At 37.6% G+C, this 18,256-nt stretch overlaps 1 protein-coding gene across 1 annotated transcript in view; it reads left to right on the plus strand.

Annotated features, from left to right (window-relative positions):
• The window catches only part of LOC128689461 (MAP/microtubule affinity-regulating kinase 3), a 482,834-nt gene that overhangs the window by 339,647 nt on the left and 124,931 nt on the right, over window positions 1–18,256 (plus strand). Inside the window, exons 11-15 of the mRNA XM_070086500.1 lie at window positions 3,771–3,939; window positions 5,227–5,283; window positions 7,758–7,976; window positions 8,602–8,820; window positions 9,485–9,517. Coding sequence (XP_069942601.1) covers window positions 3,771–3,939; window positions 5,227–5,283; window positions 7,758–7,976; window positions 8,602–8,820; window positions 9,485–9,517 — 697 coding nt within the window. The remainder of the gene's footprint in view (window positions 1–3,770; window positions 3,940–5,226; window positions 5,284–7,757; window positions 7,977–8,601; window positions 8,821–9,484; window positions 9,518–18,256) is intronic.

Raw genomic sequence — 18,256 nt, forward strand, 5'->3', positions numbered from 1 at the left:
CTGTGTGTCCACTTTCCTATTTCTTACTTTTCAAACAGCCTTTTCTTGCCTACCCTATCAATTTCCCTGAGTATTTTGTATATCTTCCCTTGTTCTTCTATCCTTCATTATTTTTAGATTCAGTCCCATTAGCCTCTCATTGTAGCTCTTGTTGCATACATCTTCAGTTTCTCCAGTTTCTTAACATACTTCCTCAGGTGTGGGTTCCATATTGATGCAGTTCACCCCAAGATGGGATTGACATGTATGAAGTACCTGGAAAGACACTTGAGATTCCTAAGGGCAACTCTTAGATTTGCCAGGCAAGAGTTGGATGCAGAGGTTATTGGGTTGGTGCGAGACTCTGGCGATATTGGTGTGAACTTCCTAGCAATCAGTGATGGCCTAGTAGTGACAGTGATAAAGGCTGTTCATCTGTAGTGTGCCAGTTGCTATCCCCAGAGGATGGAGTTGATACAAGAAGAAGAATCATTGGTAATTACACCAGACTTAGTCACCCCACAGAATAAAAAAAAAAAAGAGAAACGAAGAGGGGGAGGGTTATAGGGTGAGTGAGCTGTAAGTCAGACTTCCAAGACAGGCTTTTCCATAGAGGCCCAAGCATCTGCTTCCCATTTTGGGCACCTTGCTCACACCTAAGCCTTTTATTTTCGAGTGAGATCTGCAATTCATTTGCTCCATTATTTTCTTTCTCTTTTTATTTTTCTCTTTCTCTTTTTCTTGCTTTTGCTTTTTATCTTTCTTTTTTTTTTCTTTACTTTTTTATTTTTATTTTTATTTATATTTTCTTTTTCTATTTTTTTCACTTGCCAGTGCATATAAAAGCCTAAAAACATGTTTACACCATCATTTATTAAGTGTGCAATAGCACTAGCACTATTCAAAAGTAAAAAAAAAAGAAAAAAAGAAATGGAAATTGACAAAAACCATTTTAAGAGCAAGGCAGGTGCTGAAAATAATAAATGCAAATAGTATAACTGAAAATATAAAGGAGTGAATGGAGACATAAGGTTTTTGGGACCTGATGAGCTGTTGGAGTGTGAGCGGGGTAATATTTTGTGAAGGGATTCAGGGAAACCGGTTAGCCGGACTCGAGTCCTGGTATTGGGAAGTACAATGCCTGCACTGTAAAGAAGGGGTTTAGGATATTGGCAGTTTGGAGTGATGGTGAAAGTGTTGAATGACGAAAGTTTTTTCTTTATTTTTGGGTCACCCTGCCTCGGTGGGAAATGGCCAGCATTTTATAAAAAAAAAAAACTGAAAAGCCCTAGGTAGTAGGTTGGTAGACAGCAACCACCCAGGAAGGTACTACTATTCTACCAAGTGAGTGTGAAATGGAAAGTTGTAATTATATTACATGATGGTAGGATTGCAGGTGTCTTTTTTGTCATAAATGTGCAAGATTTCAGGTACGTCTTCCTACGTTTGCTTATGCTTAGGTCACACTACACATACATGTACAAGCATATATATACACACCCCTCTGGGTTTTCTTCTATTTTCTTTCTAGTTCTTGTTCTTGTTTATTTCCTCTTATCTCCATGGGAAAGTGGAACAGAATTCTTCCTCCGTAAGCCATGCGTGTTGTAAGAGGCTACTAAAATGCCGGGAGCAAGGGGCTAGTAACCCCTTCTCCTGTATAAATTATTAAATTTAAAAAGAGAAACTTTTGTTTTTCTTTTTAAGTCATCCTGCCTCTGTGGGATATGGCCAGTTTGATGAAAAAAAAAAAAAAGAATTGAAAAGTTATGTATTAGCAAAGCTTTCTGAAATGAGCAGTGTGTAATGAGGTATACCTGTACACACTTTCCCTCCCAGCCTTCTGTCCCTTCCTGTGTGTGGTGATGGTGGGAGGGGAAGGGGAATGCCTGAAGGCAAAGTCTGGCATCTCTGATTTACCTAACCTAGCATTTAAAATAAATCAATTTGAAGTAGGGGTATCATAAGCCCAATTATATGTCAGTATGCAAAGTCTCGGCTGTAGTTTTCATTCAGTGGATATGAGAAATATTACTAAAAAATAAAAAGTGTTAAGAAAACTGGACAAAAAAAAAAATCTTCCAAGATGTGCCAGATGATCTAGGGTGTTATGCATTGTACACTGACAAAGGTAGAAGCCTGACTGATGAGGCATTTGACAGAATAACCTGACCTTCAGCATGTCTGTGAAAGACTGTTGGAAACAGGTTTATACCTACAAACCAGTAGAGATTGGACTTGTTTACTGGAGGTCCACCCTTCAAAAGGTGATGTGGGAGGTGCTTTGAATATGGTGAATTGCTCCTGATCCAAGGAATTGAAGGTATCCTTCCCTTGAAGGAAACCTGTTAATCTCTTACACATCTCCATAAGAATGTAACCAGTACTGTATTTGTCCATTGCTCATATTTTATTTAGCTTTATTCCTTCTGGTAATTATTCATTTTCTTGGGTACTGTATGATGTGTGTACGATATTCAAAAAAGAGCTACTATCAGTAGGTGGTGTACACTTCTTTTATTATGACCATGCTTCTGTGGTAGACCAAGGCTTACTGCTCTCAAGCATTTCTCCTATTCATGACTTGTCATGTAGATATAATGGACTAAAAAATAAATATTATAATTTTACAGGTTAAGCCTTGTTACCCTATCTCTGCTCATTACGAGGCCTAACTTTTACTATGGTATACTATCTCCCATGATGAAACCCTCAGTAGTCAACTACTACCTAGGTTAGCAGGTGTAACTAATGTAAGTAGACTTGATGATACATTTCACCCAGCCTGGACATCAAACCCAGGTTCATTTGATTGTGACTGAATACTTTATCAACTTAGCTACATGTATAGTGATGATTGAACTTATACTGGAGGTATGGCTTTCATAATATAGATAGGACTATTTGCAGGTAAAAATTTGTAATGAAATTAATTGCCAATAGATCATTTGTAGTAAAGATTGGTCTTGCATGTAATAGCAGCAGGAATAAAGTATTATTAGTACTGTATATGATTTTAAAATTGTATTTCATTATTTACAAACAGAGTTGAGTCAATGCTTATATTCCAAAGATAATGTTGTAGTTCTTGAGATGTTTACACTCTGTCAGAGATGTCATTGGCTTACTGAAGTTGTGCATCAATATTGGTGATGGTGCTCATGTGTTGATTTTGTAAATGTAATGGAGTTATTGCCTAAGTAGTGTAGAGAGTGCTTCTGGTAAGAATGTGATGATCTACGTGTAAATAAATGAAAATAATGCTTGGGTAGTGCCAATCATTCCATTCTTCTTGCCCTTATTCCCATTTGATTAATGTATCTGGGTCTCAGTGTCTCAAATATTCCAAAGAGCTTCTGTAGCTATTATGATATAGGCTCAAAGATTATAAATAATGACTAAACAATAGTTATTAGCTTCAGAATTTTTGTCTGCTTTATTTACACTCTTATCCAATCTACATTTTCTCTATCTCCACTTGTCTTCTGTCAGTGTGATCTGTTAATCATATGTTTATGTTAAAGTCATTGTCTTTCTATCATTTCTCTTCAGTGATAACCAAAGTAGCGTAGTGTTTACACTTTAACATTGATGTATCTAAGAATATATTTTCATGCACCCAAAACAAATAGTCAAATATACATTGATTTGAAAAGTCCCTATTAACCAATGATTGAAGAGGATTTTATTGTGCTTCAAGTAGATGATGGTTTTGCTTCAGTGCAAGAGTAGAATTTATATAATTAAATAAAATAGCACTTAATTAAAACTGCTATGGATTTTTCCAATAGGAGCAGGCGCAGCGACAAGCCCTGGTGTAGGAAAATCCCGTGTTCAGAAAAGTAACACTATGACCACTAGAATTAGTGGATCAGGAAGGCGCTCAACTTACTCCTATGATGCCAATAAGGCATCGTCAACGGAAAAGACAAATATAACTAACGTTCCAGATTCTGCTAGGTATGTATGTCTTGGGAAATTATTTACATTTTGAATGGTGTGTCCCATTGTTTTATATATATAAAAGTAAATTTCATTATATATTGGGAAACATGTTTCCTTAGTTTTGTGTGTAATTGATAATTATTCATTATAGTGTTTTCAAATGCAGAAATCTCAAATTGTACTTACTATAGGAAGTCTCTCAAATATGATAAAAATAAATGGGACCCACTAGAAAATTCTCTTGACGTTTGAATGTTATTATGTCCTGGTCTTTAGTGGGGATGTTCACTTACACAGCACCATTGCCTATACCCTCTTGAGTGATGACCAGCTTGAGACTGTAACTGTTCTGCTATGCAAGGCTGCTGTCAGTTGTGAAATTCTCTATGGTGGTCTGTAGGACATGGAAGACAAAGCTTCTGTAAAGCGCATCTTACTTCCTGTCTTGTCACTGATTAGCTATGCTTTCAATCCCATTGCCATATGAAAAATGGTGCATGTATCCAGGCATCTTAGTTAATGCCACAACTAATTGCTAAACTATTCACTGTGAAGGGGAAGTAATCCACACAGTTGTCTTGATTGAAGCTACACCATCAGTAAAATATTGGCAGCATAGTTTGTGAAATCTCCCTGTGAAGTAAAAAATATTTTGGATAATTGACAGGACAGAGCTGATCTTGAGAAAGATTTCCTGTAGTAAAATTTTTGTGTAATATGATAAATTGACTGAAGCTTTTTGTATAGAATTTTCCTTATTATCAGTGGCATTACTACTAAAGCAAATATTTCTGCATAATTTTATGAGTTACAAGTGTCCTTTACTAGCTAGAATATTGAGTTTAACATTTTGAGGAGTAAGAAATTTTCACAGGTGACAGCATATGTTTAAAGTAAAAAAATTTTAAGTAAAATTTCCTTGGGCTTTTTGTATAGAGTCCTCACTTTTGACCAGGTTTTGGGCTCTCCACTGAATTGTCCTGCAATTGAAGTCAGTTACTGTAGGCACTACATTTTTTATCCTTTTTCCTTTTTGTTTTTCTGTGTGTATTCATATGCATTTAGATATAATTTTATAAAATATGCAGTATATCTAAATGATATATATTACTCACTGCTTTTTAGATGCCACAATCACCTGATAATATATTCTTATTTTTCCTATTGTTTAGATATAAGGAGCCATAATTTCTTGGGTTCTCCTTACTGGAAAGAAATATTAAAATAGTAACACCTTCATGTAGCTAATAATTTGTATTTTTTATGGAAAAAGCAAACGTCAATTATTCCTTATGCCTTTAGGGGCTCACAGGGAGAGAGTAACGTGTGTAATGAAGCCATTGTCCACACGATTGAGGAGTGAGTACAGTTTGTGAACCCCTCCCTTAGAGTACAGGTTCATCTTTAGGTAAACCTCAATAACTGCCTCTCTGCTATAATATGTATGCCCATCTTAAATATCACCATACTTCTGAATTTCTGAAGACTAGACAGATTTGATGACTCAATGTTCCTTTTTTTTATGGAGGACGCATTTAATGAGGTTGAGCTAAGTATGTTTCCAGTCACCTGTTTTGAGTTTGGTCTAGCACCCGTTATTTTCCTTGTGTGCTAATAGGAAAATTTATATGATAGAAACATAAGGCAAAGCCCAAAAATGTTGACTAGTTACATACAATATAAACTGGCCAATCAAGGTAGTAGAGGAGGCTTTAGATCTCTGTCTTGTGTTTGTTTGAGAGTTACTAATAAATGTTCCCCCCTTACATTATTGTTATTTACCATATTGTCCCAGTATAGTTTTTTCAATATGCAGAAAAATTTATCTGTAATATTTTACAGCAAACCTGCATTTACTGCCCCCAACCTAACCTGATGTTAAGATATTTATTTGCCACTGCTATTCCTTGATGCCCAAAATTTGCTGAAGTGTTAACTCAAAGCAGCGGCACTTGTACACTTACACGGACTCAGTCTATATGTCTGTCTGTTTAGGGCCGTAGGCCCTAATATTTTGTACTTAAGAGGATCATAAAGCAATTCTCTCTACCTTAATAATTATTCATCATTTAAAGTAAATAACTTCCTCCATAGTATATTTCTTATGGTTTTGTTTGAGTGGATGAAATGGAACTTGACCCTTCAATTAGCATTTGCAACTTAATACCTTGAGGGCCCAATTTGAGAATTGCATCAGAGACTTCCGTGAAGGGGTATTTGTCCCTGTAGGTGCATGATGCCTTACTTGCTCAGCCAATGGTGAAAGAGGGACAAGTACTACTTAGTACCTCCCCTCATCCCACAGTCATGCTGAAAGTTATTTTTCTAGAATACTAGAGTGTGATATTAACATTAATTTTTGTTTTGGGTTTTGTGCCTCATCACTCTAATTCATAAATTCGCTTGAGAGTAGACTCGCTACTGTGATGGAGCTTAAATACTACTGCTCTAGAAATTATTCAAAATGGATTCTGACATGGCAGGAGGCCCAATAGCTCTGCAGTAGATGATGGTGAAGTTTGTTACTGACCAACAACAGAGAGATCTGACCCCTGTGTGTTGTCTGTCTGTCTGTCAGTGTCCACATTCCCGTTAGGCGCTCGTTCTTTCCCGCGAGACTCGCCTGCAAAACACTGAGTGGTTTTATCCGAGGGTGAGTAAGCGCTTGTGTCATCCCAGGATACAGTGTCAAGATGGCACCATTCAGTTTATAACCTATAGGGCTGTGCTTCATGTTTTAATTATTTTATGCATATTTTTGCAGTAGTTTCATCTTAGAAAATTAATTGGAGGTTGACACTAGTAACTGAAATTGAATGGTGCAGTACAAGCTCTTCATATGTTTTACTACAGTGGCTGTCTCTTCTTCCCTGCTGATAACAGATCCCAGTTGTTCATTTGGTCAGAGTATTGACTAAAAATTGTATGTTTGTTGAATGGCTATTCTTATATTTGATCTCCCCACTCCTAGGTCTCTACCTTCATGTAAACCGTAGCTCGTGTAATGTCACTGTGTCCTAATGTTCGTGCATTGATTATATACGTACAGCAAAAGTTAATTTTGCCTCAGACATACCTTACCAACACTTAGTGCCAACCACCCTCTGATAAACAAAAAATTCAGCTTATGGTTTGCTCATTTACAATCTTGATTATTGAACAAGTGCTAATCTCAATAATTAATTTAAGAAATTGATATAAAGTCATTGCTTATTGCAAACCAAAGTTTTGAATTTGAAGACAACACATATTGTACACAAATGGACTGAAATGTACTACCTTGAAACAGGCTAGCCACTAGTAAAGACCTAGGACACTTTACAACACACAGGCTGTCATAATTCCTGTGTTGGTACAGCTAAAGTGAGTGCTAGAGTGGCTTGGTGTAGCAGGTTGCTACTGCTGCTATTGCTATTGCTATTGCTGCTTGTAGTGCTACTGCTGCTCATAACAAACTTCAGAACCCTTCCTTTTGCACTTGTTTATGTTCTCTGATGACTTCCTGGGTTGATAGCCACCCAAGTCTCAGAGTTTCCTGTGCATGACTTACTCAGTCACAAGCACCTTCTTCTAGTTGAGCCCTTATTTGTATATTTAAAGTTCTTCTCAGGGATATTTTATACTGCTATCTGCAAGGCTTATTCCTAAAGGACTACATTGTTATTGCTGTTAAGAACAGCTTCTTTGTTTCATGCTTTTTAGCATTGCTATTCTAAGGGAGGTAACAGCCAATGGCTTCTCACATGTTTGAGGCTCAGAAGGGGGTGAGTGACGGCCTGTGTGTCTGTGTCTGTGTGTGGCCTGTCATAACTCTGGTTGTCTTGTGACTACAGTGGTGTGGCTGCGGTACCACTCCTCCCTGGGGCCCCTCCCTCCTGTGTGGTGGGGGCCCCGGTGGACAGCCTGTCCCATGGCCACCCCTCGGCAGCCACTAACTCTCGACCTGCAAAAGGTCATTTCAAGTCAGCGTCCATTTCTGCGGGCACGGGTGCTGGTCCAGGTCGAGTGGATCTCTCGCCCCTAGACCACCCCCTAGATCCTTTACGGTCAAGGTAGTATGTCTCTGTGTGGGCGCACACATCTTGTTGCTTTCTGCTTGCTCCCTCACCTCATTTCTTCTGCTCCTGCACACTTGTATTCTGTTGTCAGTGTTTTCCCTTCTTGTGAGTTCGTGAAATGCATGACAGCTTGTATATAGCAGACATAGCATAAGCAACACATTCATACACCAATACACTTTGGTTGGTTCACACCTACCAAAACAAATTACTGTATTGCTAAAGGGTGGTGTGATGAACCTAATATTTAATTTTTGCATGACTTTGGTAGATCTGTTGCCTCTAGACACAGTGAGGACCACAAACGAATGCTTAGGTAGTGTGCACTATTACTTATAATTGTTACTAATATATAATCACTAATAGTCATATGAATAATCTTTCAGATAAAAAATTGATGCTTTACTATTTATAGAAACGTAACTGTGTGATATAAATCACTTATTACAACTTGTACTAGTGTAGCTAATATTCTTGCTCTAGCCAGTGTTCAGGCTCTTGCATTAATTTTTTTTAAATAACAACAGAAAAAAAAAGGTGTGAGTTTCAGCTGCTCATCACCATTGGCTGTGCTTATGCATGGCACCTCACTCAGAATGTTACCCTTACTGCCTTCCAGCTCGTCGAACAAAACGCCTGTATCACCTGTTTCAAGCAATCGTAATCCTTTCCCTCGAAACCACACCAGTCGATCAACGTTCCACAGTGGACAAAACAGACGAAATAACAACACATATGGAGGAGTAGGTGCCCCGCTCACCACGCAGGACACCAGTGCTCTCTCTTCCACCAGTAGGACCAGTTTCTTCTCTAAATTATCATCTAAATTTTCTAAACGGTAAGCTTTATTAAGAATTTTTTTCATTTTTTATTGAAAGTTAATGGTTTTCCTATCTTATTGTATGGGTACATCAAGTTAGCAAAGTACTGCAGTTCAAAAATTACTCTTGTAAATGTTGTAAGATTTTTAAACATTTAGTAATTTAAACTTTAAATCTTCAGGGGTAAAATTTGTAGATAGAAGGAATTTTTTTAAAAGGTAATCACAAAATCTTCATTTATCCATCTTAATTGGATTGCTTAATATGCTCTAGAGGATGGCCGAAATAAACCAACTCACTGCATGCTGCATATTATTATTGCTAAGATATATGTATATAGTTGCAGCAGAACATGCTTCTGTGCCTTAGCCATAGTTGTACATTCACTAAATAATTACGTAACTGTTTAATTTTTTATAAATTTGCTAAATTATTTTTTAATAAATTTTTTAATTGTGTTTCTGAGTAGCATGATTTTGATATCACATTCCCAAAAGGTGGCTCTTACATTTTTATGCAAATGGGCAGTGATAACAATACCCAGCAGAGGCTTCAGTCAATAACAAAGCCTCCATGTTTTGTTTTAGATTTTATTTGAAAAGTAAGTTTATTATTTGTATTTTTCATCTTTAGAGTGGGTGTGCATGTATGTTTGATTTTTTGCTTTGTTTTAAATTTCAGCCCCCTGGAAACACCACCTAGGCAAGCAGCTAGGTACGTGGGGTATGTTGTGTAGCTCCTTTACAGCCAGTATGTAATTCTTGATCTCTTCATATTCCTTTTAAAAATTCATTGTAACTTTCTAGGTGACTGATGATCTCTCTTAAAAAATTAATGAGAACAACAACAACAGTTCTTATTTTTTGTGTAAATGCTTTGTGAGTAATTTTCCTTTCTTCATACAGTATGAATGAGTCTGTATGGAAACCAGTACTGTTTAAGTAGTGCATAAATATTATACATTAAAATTCTTATTAAATCTCGTCTTATTTACGTTTATGTAAACTTAATTGGGAGGGACCTTTATTCTACTATACTGTGCTACATCTATAACACTCCTGCTACATTACATACTACTGCAATAAAATTTATAAGAGTGCATGTAACAAGTAATAATACCTGTTATTCATTTTCTTAACTAAAAAAGTGGTGCAGTTGGTTTCTGTCTTCTTTATCCATTTATGATGTCTTCTTTTAAATCCATAAAGTTTGTCTGTCTCTACACTGGAACACCAAAAAGAGTCAGCATGATTGAGACCAGAGGCAGTATGAGAAAAAAAAATTCTGGAGAACCAAACATGTAAAAGTCTAGTGAAAATTTTAGAGGAAAATGTTACAAGATAGTCAATTTACTTGTAAATCAAATAATGCACTTGCTGGGAGATACTGAAGAGAAGTTGCAGTGGTTGGCAAATGAATAAGGAAGGGTGTATAAAGAGTTTTTATGAGGATATTGAGGCTCAGGTTAGGGTGTGTAGGAGAGAGGGAGATTACTTCCCAGTAAAAGTAGGTCTTAGGGATGTGTAATGTCACCATGGTTGTTAAACATATTTAGAGAGGGTTGTAAAAGAAGTAAATGCTAGGGTGTTGGGGAGCGGGGTGGGATTAAATTATGGGTAATCAAATACTTTTTGCTGATGATACTGTGCTTTTGGGGGATTCTAAAGAAAAGTTGCAAAGGTTAGTGGATGAGTTTGGGAGGGTGTGTAAAGGTAGAAAGTTGAAAGTGAACACAGGTGATGAGGGTATCAAACGATTTAGATAAAGAAAAATTGGGTATCATATTGGAGGGAGGGAGTATGGAAGAAATGAATGCTTTCAGATATTTTGGAGTTGACTTGTCAGTGGATGGCTTTATGAAGGACAAGGTTAACTATAGAATTGATGAAGGAAAAACGGTGAATGGTGCATTGAGATATCTGGTGGAGACAAAGAACGTTATCCATGGAGGTAAAGAAGGGAATGTACAAGAGTATAGTGGTACCAACACTCTTATATGGGTGTGAAGCATGAGTTGTAAATGCTGCAGTGAGGAGGTGGCTGGAGGCAGTGGAGATGTTGTGTCTAAGGCCAGTGTACGGTGTAAATATTATACAGAGAATTTGTAGTATGGAAATTAGGAGGAGGTGTAGAGTTAGTATAAGTATTAGTCAGGGCTGAAGAGGGGCTGTTGAGGTGGTTTGGTCAGTTAGAGAGAATGGATCAAAGAATGATTTGGAGAGCGTATAAATCTGTAGGGGAAGGAAGGCAGGGTAGGGGTCATCTCCGAAAAGGTTGGAGGGAGGGGGTAAAGGAGATTTTGTGGGCGAGGGGCCTGGCCTTCCAGCAAGTATGCGTGAGCATGTTAGAAAGGAGTGAATGGAGATGAATGGTTTTTGGGACCTGAGGAGCTGTTGGAGTGTGAGCAGGGTAATATTTAGTGATGGGATTCAGGGAAACTGGTTAGCCAGACTTGAGCACTGGAAATGGGAAGTGCAATGCCTGCACTTTAAAGGATATTGGCAGTTTGGAGGGACGTCTAAGCTGTTGTTATCTGATTGCCTCTGCGAAGACAGTGATAATGTATGAGTGATGGTGAAAGTGTTGAAAAATGATGAAAGTCTCTTTTTTTTTCTTTTGTGTCACCCTGCCTCGGTGGGAAACTCCCGATGTGTTAAAAAAAAAAAAATGGAGGAGTAGGAAATTAAAAGTGAACATAGGAAAGACCATGGAGATGGGGGTAACAAAAAAAAATTGAGGTAGTGAATGATAGGATATCAGATTGGAAGGTGGGAGTATGGAGGAAGTGAATGTGTTTGGGATGGGATTTATCAAAGCGGATGGATCTGTGGAAAATGAGGTGAACTGTAGAACGAACATGGGTTTAGTGCTTCTTTTTATAATAATAGAATGAACAAGGGGAAGAAGGTGGGTGGTGCATTGAGGCATTTATGGAAAAAGAGAACATTATCCATGGAGGCAAAGAGGGAAATGTATGAGAGTATAGTGGTACCAACATTTTTAAGTGGGTGTGAAGCATGGGTTGTGAATGTTGCAGCGAGGAGGAGGCTGGTGGGAATGGAGACGGTGATGTGTGGTGTAAAGATTATGCAGAGAATTCATAGTTTAAAGATAAAGAGGAGGTGCAGGGTTACAAAAAGTATTATCCAGAGAGCTGAGGAGGGGTTGTTGAGGTGGCACAGACATGTAGAGAGGATGGAGCAAAATAGGATGACCTGGAAAGTGCATAATTCTGTTGTGGAAGGAGGGCAAGATAGGGAAATATACTAGGAAAGGTTGGAGGGAGGGGAAGGTAAAGGAGGTTTGTATGCAAGGGGCTTGGACTTTCAACAGGCATGTGTGAGCATGTTATAAAGGGATTCAGGGAACTCAGTTAGCCAGATTTGAGTCCTGGAGATGAAAGTTACAGTGCCTGTACTTGGAAAATGGGGTGGGGGGGGTGGTATTATAGTTTGGAGAGGTATCTGAACTGGTGTCGGTATGCCTCTGGCAAGGCAGTAATGGAGTGAGTGATAGCGAAAGTGTTTTATCTTTTTCGGGTCGCTCTGTCTTAGTGGGACATGCCGATGTTAAAAAAATTGCTACTAACTTGGTTTTATCCTTTTGTTATTAATAAAATCTAGGTAAGTTATATCAATAGTTTGCAAATGCTTAATAATGTATTAATAAGGTTATGAGGCAAAATAGTGGATTAAACATTGAAATTTTTTTCCCAGTGCTTGGCATTGTTTAATATATTCACTGTAGCATTCATTGGTCTTACACTTGCTGGGAATTATATGCTTTACAAAACAACTTAAACACAATGCTTTTATCTTAACCCCTTGACTGTCGCAACCCCCAATCCTGAGGTGTCTCCTAGTGTCGCAAAATTTAAAAAAAAAAAAAATTATTTTTTCTTATGAAATGATAGAGAATCTTTTCCCGATTGTAAAGACGCCAAAAAAAACGAAATTTGATGGAAAACTGACGGAATTACGCTCTCGCGAAGTTAGCCTTTTCCCGATTGTAAAGACGCCAAAAAAAACAAAATTTGATGGAAAACTGACGGAATTACGCTCTCGCGAAGTTAGTGACCTCGGCAATATTTACAAATTGGCGATTTCGCCCACTTTGAGCCCTATTTTCGGCTAATTCCATTATTCCAGTCAACCAAACTCGTAGCTATTTCTTCAGTACTCTATTTTTTTCTATCGATTGAGTACAAGAAACTGTCCACTTACCGATTCAACTACCCAATAACATGATCAGAAATTTGCAATTTGGCCAATTTCACAAAAATTAAAAAATATGACAATTTCAAAATAAGGTCCAGAATGAACAATGCAGACATTCCTGGCTCTAAAATAACATTTTCTTTGTTCATCAGTCATGTCTCCAGGCCCCTCTGATATTACTCTTGCTTTTTATTTTGAATTTTTATTCAAACAAAAAATAAAAGATTTACTGTTATGCAGACTACTGCAATATTGTAATAATTGTAAAAATTACATCAACCCATTCATGACTGCATATTAGAATGGCTATTTGGACATTTATTGGACAATGACATCATTTGTTTACTTTTGAACATCGGCAAAAATCAAACATTTCCCGTATTTTGTGCTCCATTTCCAGGTTCTTTTTATAGTAAAATCAGTCAAAATCACCTCTATTTCTCTAATATATTTTCCATTCTATCAAATGAGACCAAGAAAATGAGAATACAACCATAAATACTATACGAAAATAGACCACAAATTCGGCATTTTAATTTAAAAAAAAGTCAGTTTTTTTTTTCTCATTATGCACTGCGTGCTCTAGGATTTTTTTGAAATGGTACACACTGACCACACAGACCCATTCTCTCACATGTGGGCCTACCAGCTTTCTCCTGCTTGATTTGAAGCAGCTAGAATTTGAGTATATATACGTCAAACACGGTACCTCGTAAGACGTATATATACGGCTGCGACAGTCAAAGGGTTAAAGATTTCCATAATTATGCTTTGCATTCATTGTTAAATGAAACAGATGCCAAAAAAAAAAAAAAAAAATTAGGCAGATGGAGCCATTTCCTTTTCCAACAAACACATCTGACAGTAGGTTCCCAACTTGTATGTTTTTTCCCTCCTTTCTAATAATCCCTCTCCCTTACCCGTCCTCTCTGAGTGGGGTGGGGTGGTAGGAGTGGTGGCATGGGTAGGAGAATACCTGCGAGAGGGAGAGTTATGGTTAGCATTGCAGGAAACTGGTTGTATGTATTCACCTATATTTACTATATGGGATCGCAGACACTGAGTCTCAGCTCCTGACCCCTCCTCTCAACTTGCTGCTTGCCAGATTCACTCTTTCCTAGCTTCTTGTGCCCTGTTGGACCTGCTTTTAAAACAATGTATGGAGTTTGCCTCCACTGTGTCTTCAGTGAGGTAATTCTATTTCATAACACCATGAGATTTTAGAAATATTTCTTGATTACCCTGTCTCTCACATGTTTTTAATACCTAGCTGTACCCAGGAGTACTTGTTTCTCCACTTCTCAAACAGCCTATATCTGTCTGCCCTGTCATTTACTCTTTGAGTATTTTCCTTAGATCTTCTGTCCTCCAGTGCTGCTGGATTCAGTTCAGTTATTCTTTCCTCATAGCTCATACTCCTTAGTTTTGGAATTAGTCTTATTGCATTCCTCTATACTTTATCCATTTCCATTATATATTTTCTCATTTGTGGATTCCATGTAGAGAATGACTTTGCTGACATACCTGAAGGCTAATCTTAGATTAGTCAGGAAAGCATTGGCTGCATAGGTTATTTGGTTGGTTTGAACCTCTGGTGATGGGCTAGGCCATATACTTAAAAACACGTGTATCTACGAAAAAATAATGTTAAGCTTTCATACCAGGCAGAAGAAGTATTAAGGGAACAAAGAGCTGTCCAGGATTTTGCTAGAAACTTCAGTATTTCACAGCAAAACCTGCACAAACCACACTTTTATGGATTTAAAGCAGGAAGATCATTTTTTTTTTTTTCAACAAGTTGGCCGTCTCCCACCGAGGCAGGGTGGCCCAAAAAAGAAAGAAAGGAAGATCATACTTATGACAAATACAGTGGTGTTGCAAGAAAATAAAAGTAAAAAGTTCCTATGTGGTATACACAGATTTCACAAAGGCATTTATCAAATGCAGTCATGGGGTGATTGCATACAAAATTAGGGTGATGTGTATAATGGGGGAAGTAGGTAAACTGATATTCAGCTTTCTGACAGATAGAACTAACAGTGGTAGTAAAACAAAGCAAAATCCAGCAATAGTAAAATAAAAAGCTCAGTATCCCAAAGCATGGTCCTGGTGTCTTTGCTGTTTCTTAAACTCATAATGGACATAGATAAAACACTTAACACAATTTTGTATCATTTGCTGATAATACCAAACTAAACATGAAAATCACATCAGTAGAGGACACTGAAAAATTGTAGGAAGATGCAAGCAAAGCATTTCATTGGAGAGTGGAGAATAACATGATGTTCAGTGGTGACAAGTTAGTACTGCTTAGACATGGAAAAAATGAAAAGCTCAAGAGGGACATTAATTACAAAACAAAAGAGAATTGCCAAATGGAATGGAAGGAACACGTAAGAGACTTGGGAGTGATAATGTCAGCTGACCTTCCTTTCACTGAGCACAGTAAGGCAAATATGATGGATAGGAAAATGATATGGTGGATAATAAGAATGTTCAAAACAAGGGAAGTAGTGCCAGTAGTAATTATACAGTATAAAACCACTTTTCATGCCAGTTACATTTCAGAAAATTAGAGCTGAACATGAAAAATGTCAAGAGATGAAATGAACATCAATTTTGTAACTACAGGAAAATTTGTATGTGGTGTCCCTCCCATTTTCAGTCTAATTTATCATACTTTTTTATTTCCAGTAATTTTTCACCTAAGGTCTCCTCTTGAAACCAGTTCCTTTGTGTGCAAATAAAGCAAAATGCTGCTTAATTTGTAGCCTCTTTTTTTCTCGGTTTATGCCTCTTGCTCTCCCTGTTGAAGGTGTTAAGACATCTGTATTTTACTTGTATTTATGACCTTATACACAGTGCTGTAATATCCTATTATTGGATGTGGACATTTAAAAATCCTTCTTTATTCGTTAAATTTGTTACCATAAAATATTTTGCATCATGACTGGATTTTTTTAAATTTATAATTATTTTCCTAAAGGTATGATACCACACTACAGTTTTAATCCAGATTTTGTCTTAATGTATATTAGGACATATCCTAATGTATATTTTTCTCTGTATATTTATTTTTTAATTTATTTATTAACACATTGGTGGATTCGCACCAAGGCAGGGTGGCCTGAAGAAGAAAAACTTAAATCATCATTCACTCCATCACTGTCTTGCCAGAGGAGTGCTTTACACTACAGTTTATAAAACTGCAACATTAACACCCCTCCTTCAGAGTGCAGACACTGTACTTCCCATCTCCAAGACTCAAGTCCGGCCTGCCGGTTTCCCTGAATCCCTTCATAAATGTTACTTTGCTCATACTCCAACAGCACATCAAGTATTAAAAACCATTTGTCTCCATTCACTCCTATCAGATACACTCGCTCGTGGTTGCTGGAAGTCAAAGCCCCTCGCACACAAAATCTCCTTTACCTCCTCCTTCCAACCTTTCCTAGGCTGACCTCTACACTGCCTTCCCTCCACTACAGATTGATACACTCTTGAAGTCATTCTGTTTCGTTTCACACTCTCTACATGTCCGAACCTCTTCAATAACCCTTCTCAGCCCTCTGGACAAAAGTTTTGGCAATCCCGCACCTCCTCCTAACTTCCAAACTACGAATTCTCTGCATTATATTAACACCACACATTGCCCTCAGACATGACATCTCCACTGCCTCCAGCCTTCTCCTCGCTGCAAGATTCATCACCCATGCTTCACACCCATATAAGAGCGTTGGTAAAACTATACTCTCATACATTCCCCTCTTTGCTTCCAATAACAAAGTTCTTCATCTCCACAGACTCCTAAGTACACCACTCGCCTTTTTCCCCTCATCAATTCGATGATTTACCTCATTTTTCATAGACCCATCCACTGACACGTCCACTCCCAAATATCTGAATACATTCACCTCCTCCATACTCTTTCCCTCCGATCTGATATCCAATCTTTCATCACCTAATCTTTTTGTTATCCTCATAACCTTACTCTTTCCTATATTCACTTTCAATTTTCTTCTTTTACATACCCTACCAAATTCATCCACCAACCTCTGCAACTTCTCTTCAGAATCTCTCAAGAGCACAGTGTCATCAGCAAAAAGCAACTGTGACAACTCCCACTTTGTTTGATTCTTTATCTTTTAACTCCACGCCTCTTGCCAAGACCCTCGCATTCACTTCTCTTACAACCCCCATCTCTCTGTATATCGGAACACTATTTTAAGTTTACCAGTATAGCATCAGAGTTTTTTCATGATTGCATTCATGCCATCTAGAGGTAAGTTTTCCTTACTCCTATATTCTTTTGTTTGGCATTTTCAGTACAGTAGGGCCCCACTTATGCGGTAGGTTAGGTTCCAGGCTATCGCCGGAAAGCAGACATCGCTGGAAAGCAGAAGGCTATTTTTTCTATTTATAAATGCATATAAATGCCAGACAACAAGTTTACACTAAATTATATTAAGTTGGTAACAGAACTAGGCATTAAAAAACACAAAAAGTAAAATGCATACACAGTACACTAATTACTTAAAGTACACCTACCATCCGACTTACGACCTGCTCGACTTACGACCACTCAACTTACGACCGTGTTTTTTATGCCAAATTTCTGGGAAATAAACAACTATTTGTGTTGTACACAGTGTTTATCCTAAACCTTACAGTATAAAATACAGTACTAACAGCATAAAAAGTAAAGTAAAAGATGAAATACCAAAATAAAACAATAAAATAAAGTTATTACAAAAATGTTTTGTTGATATTCAGTAGTAAAGTTCGACTTACGACCGGTTTCTCGGAACCGAACTCGGTCGTAAGTCGGATGGTAGGTGTATTTGTAATCTTAATGTAGGGCGAGAGGTGAGTAGTACTTATTTGCAGGAAGTCAGGTGTAGGTAGCCCTGTCTCCCCATCTCATACTTAATATACAATACTTAAAACAGCCCAGAGAGTTAAAATACACACACAGTACACTCATTATTTACCTTAAAATATGTGTTGTCTTAATGTAAGAAGAGACGTGAGTAGTATTTATATGTAGGAAGTCACTGTAGGTAGCCGGTAGGTGTAGCCCACCTGGGCTACACCTACCATCTACCTACACTGTGACCCAGAGCCATATTATTAGCATCGACATACCTTGTTCATTGAATTTAATCATTTCTTAAAACTACCTTTAGATGCCATCATAACCAAAGGGAGAAGTAATGAATAATTCATGCCGAAAATT

This window comes from Cherax quadricarinatus, chromosome 18, assembly GCF_038502225.1.
Source record: "Cherax quadricarinatus isolate ZL_2023a chromosome 18, ASM3850222v1, whole genome shotgun sequence".
Classification (NCBI taxonomy): domain Eukaryota; kingdom Metazoa; phylum Arthropoda; class Malacostraca; order Decapoda; family Parastacidae; genus Cherax; species Cherax quadricarinatus.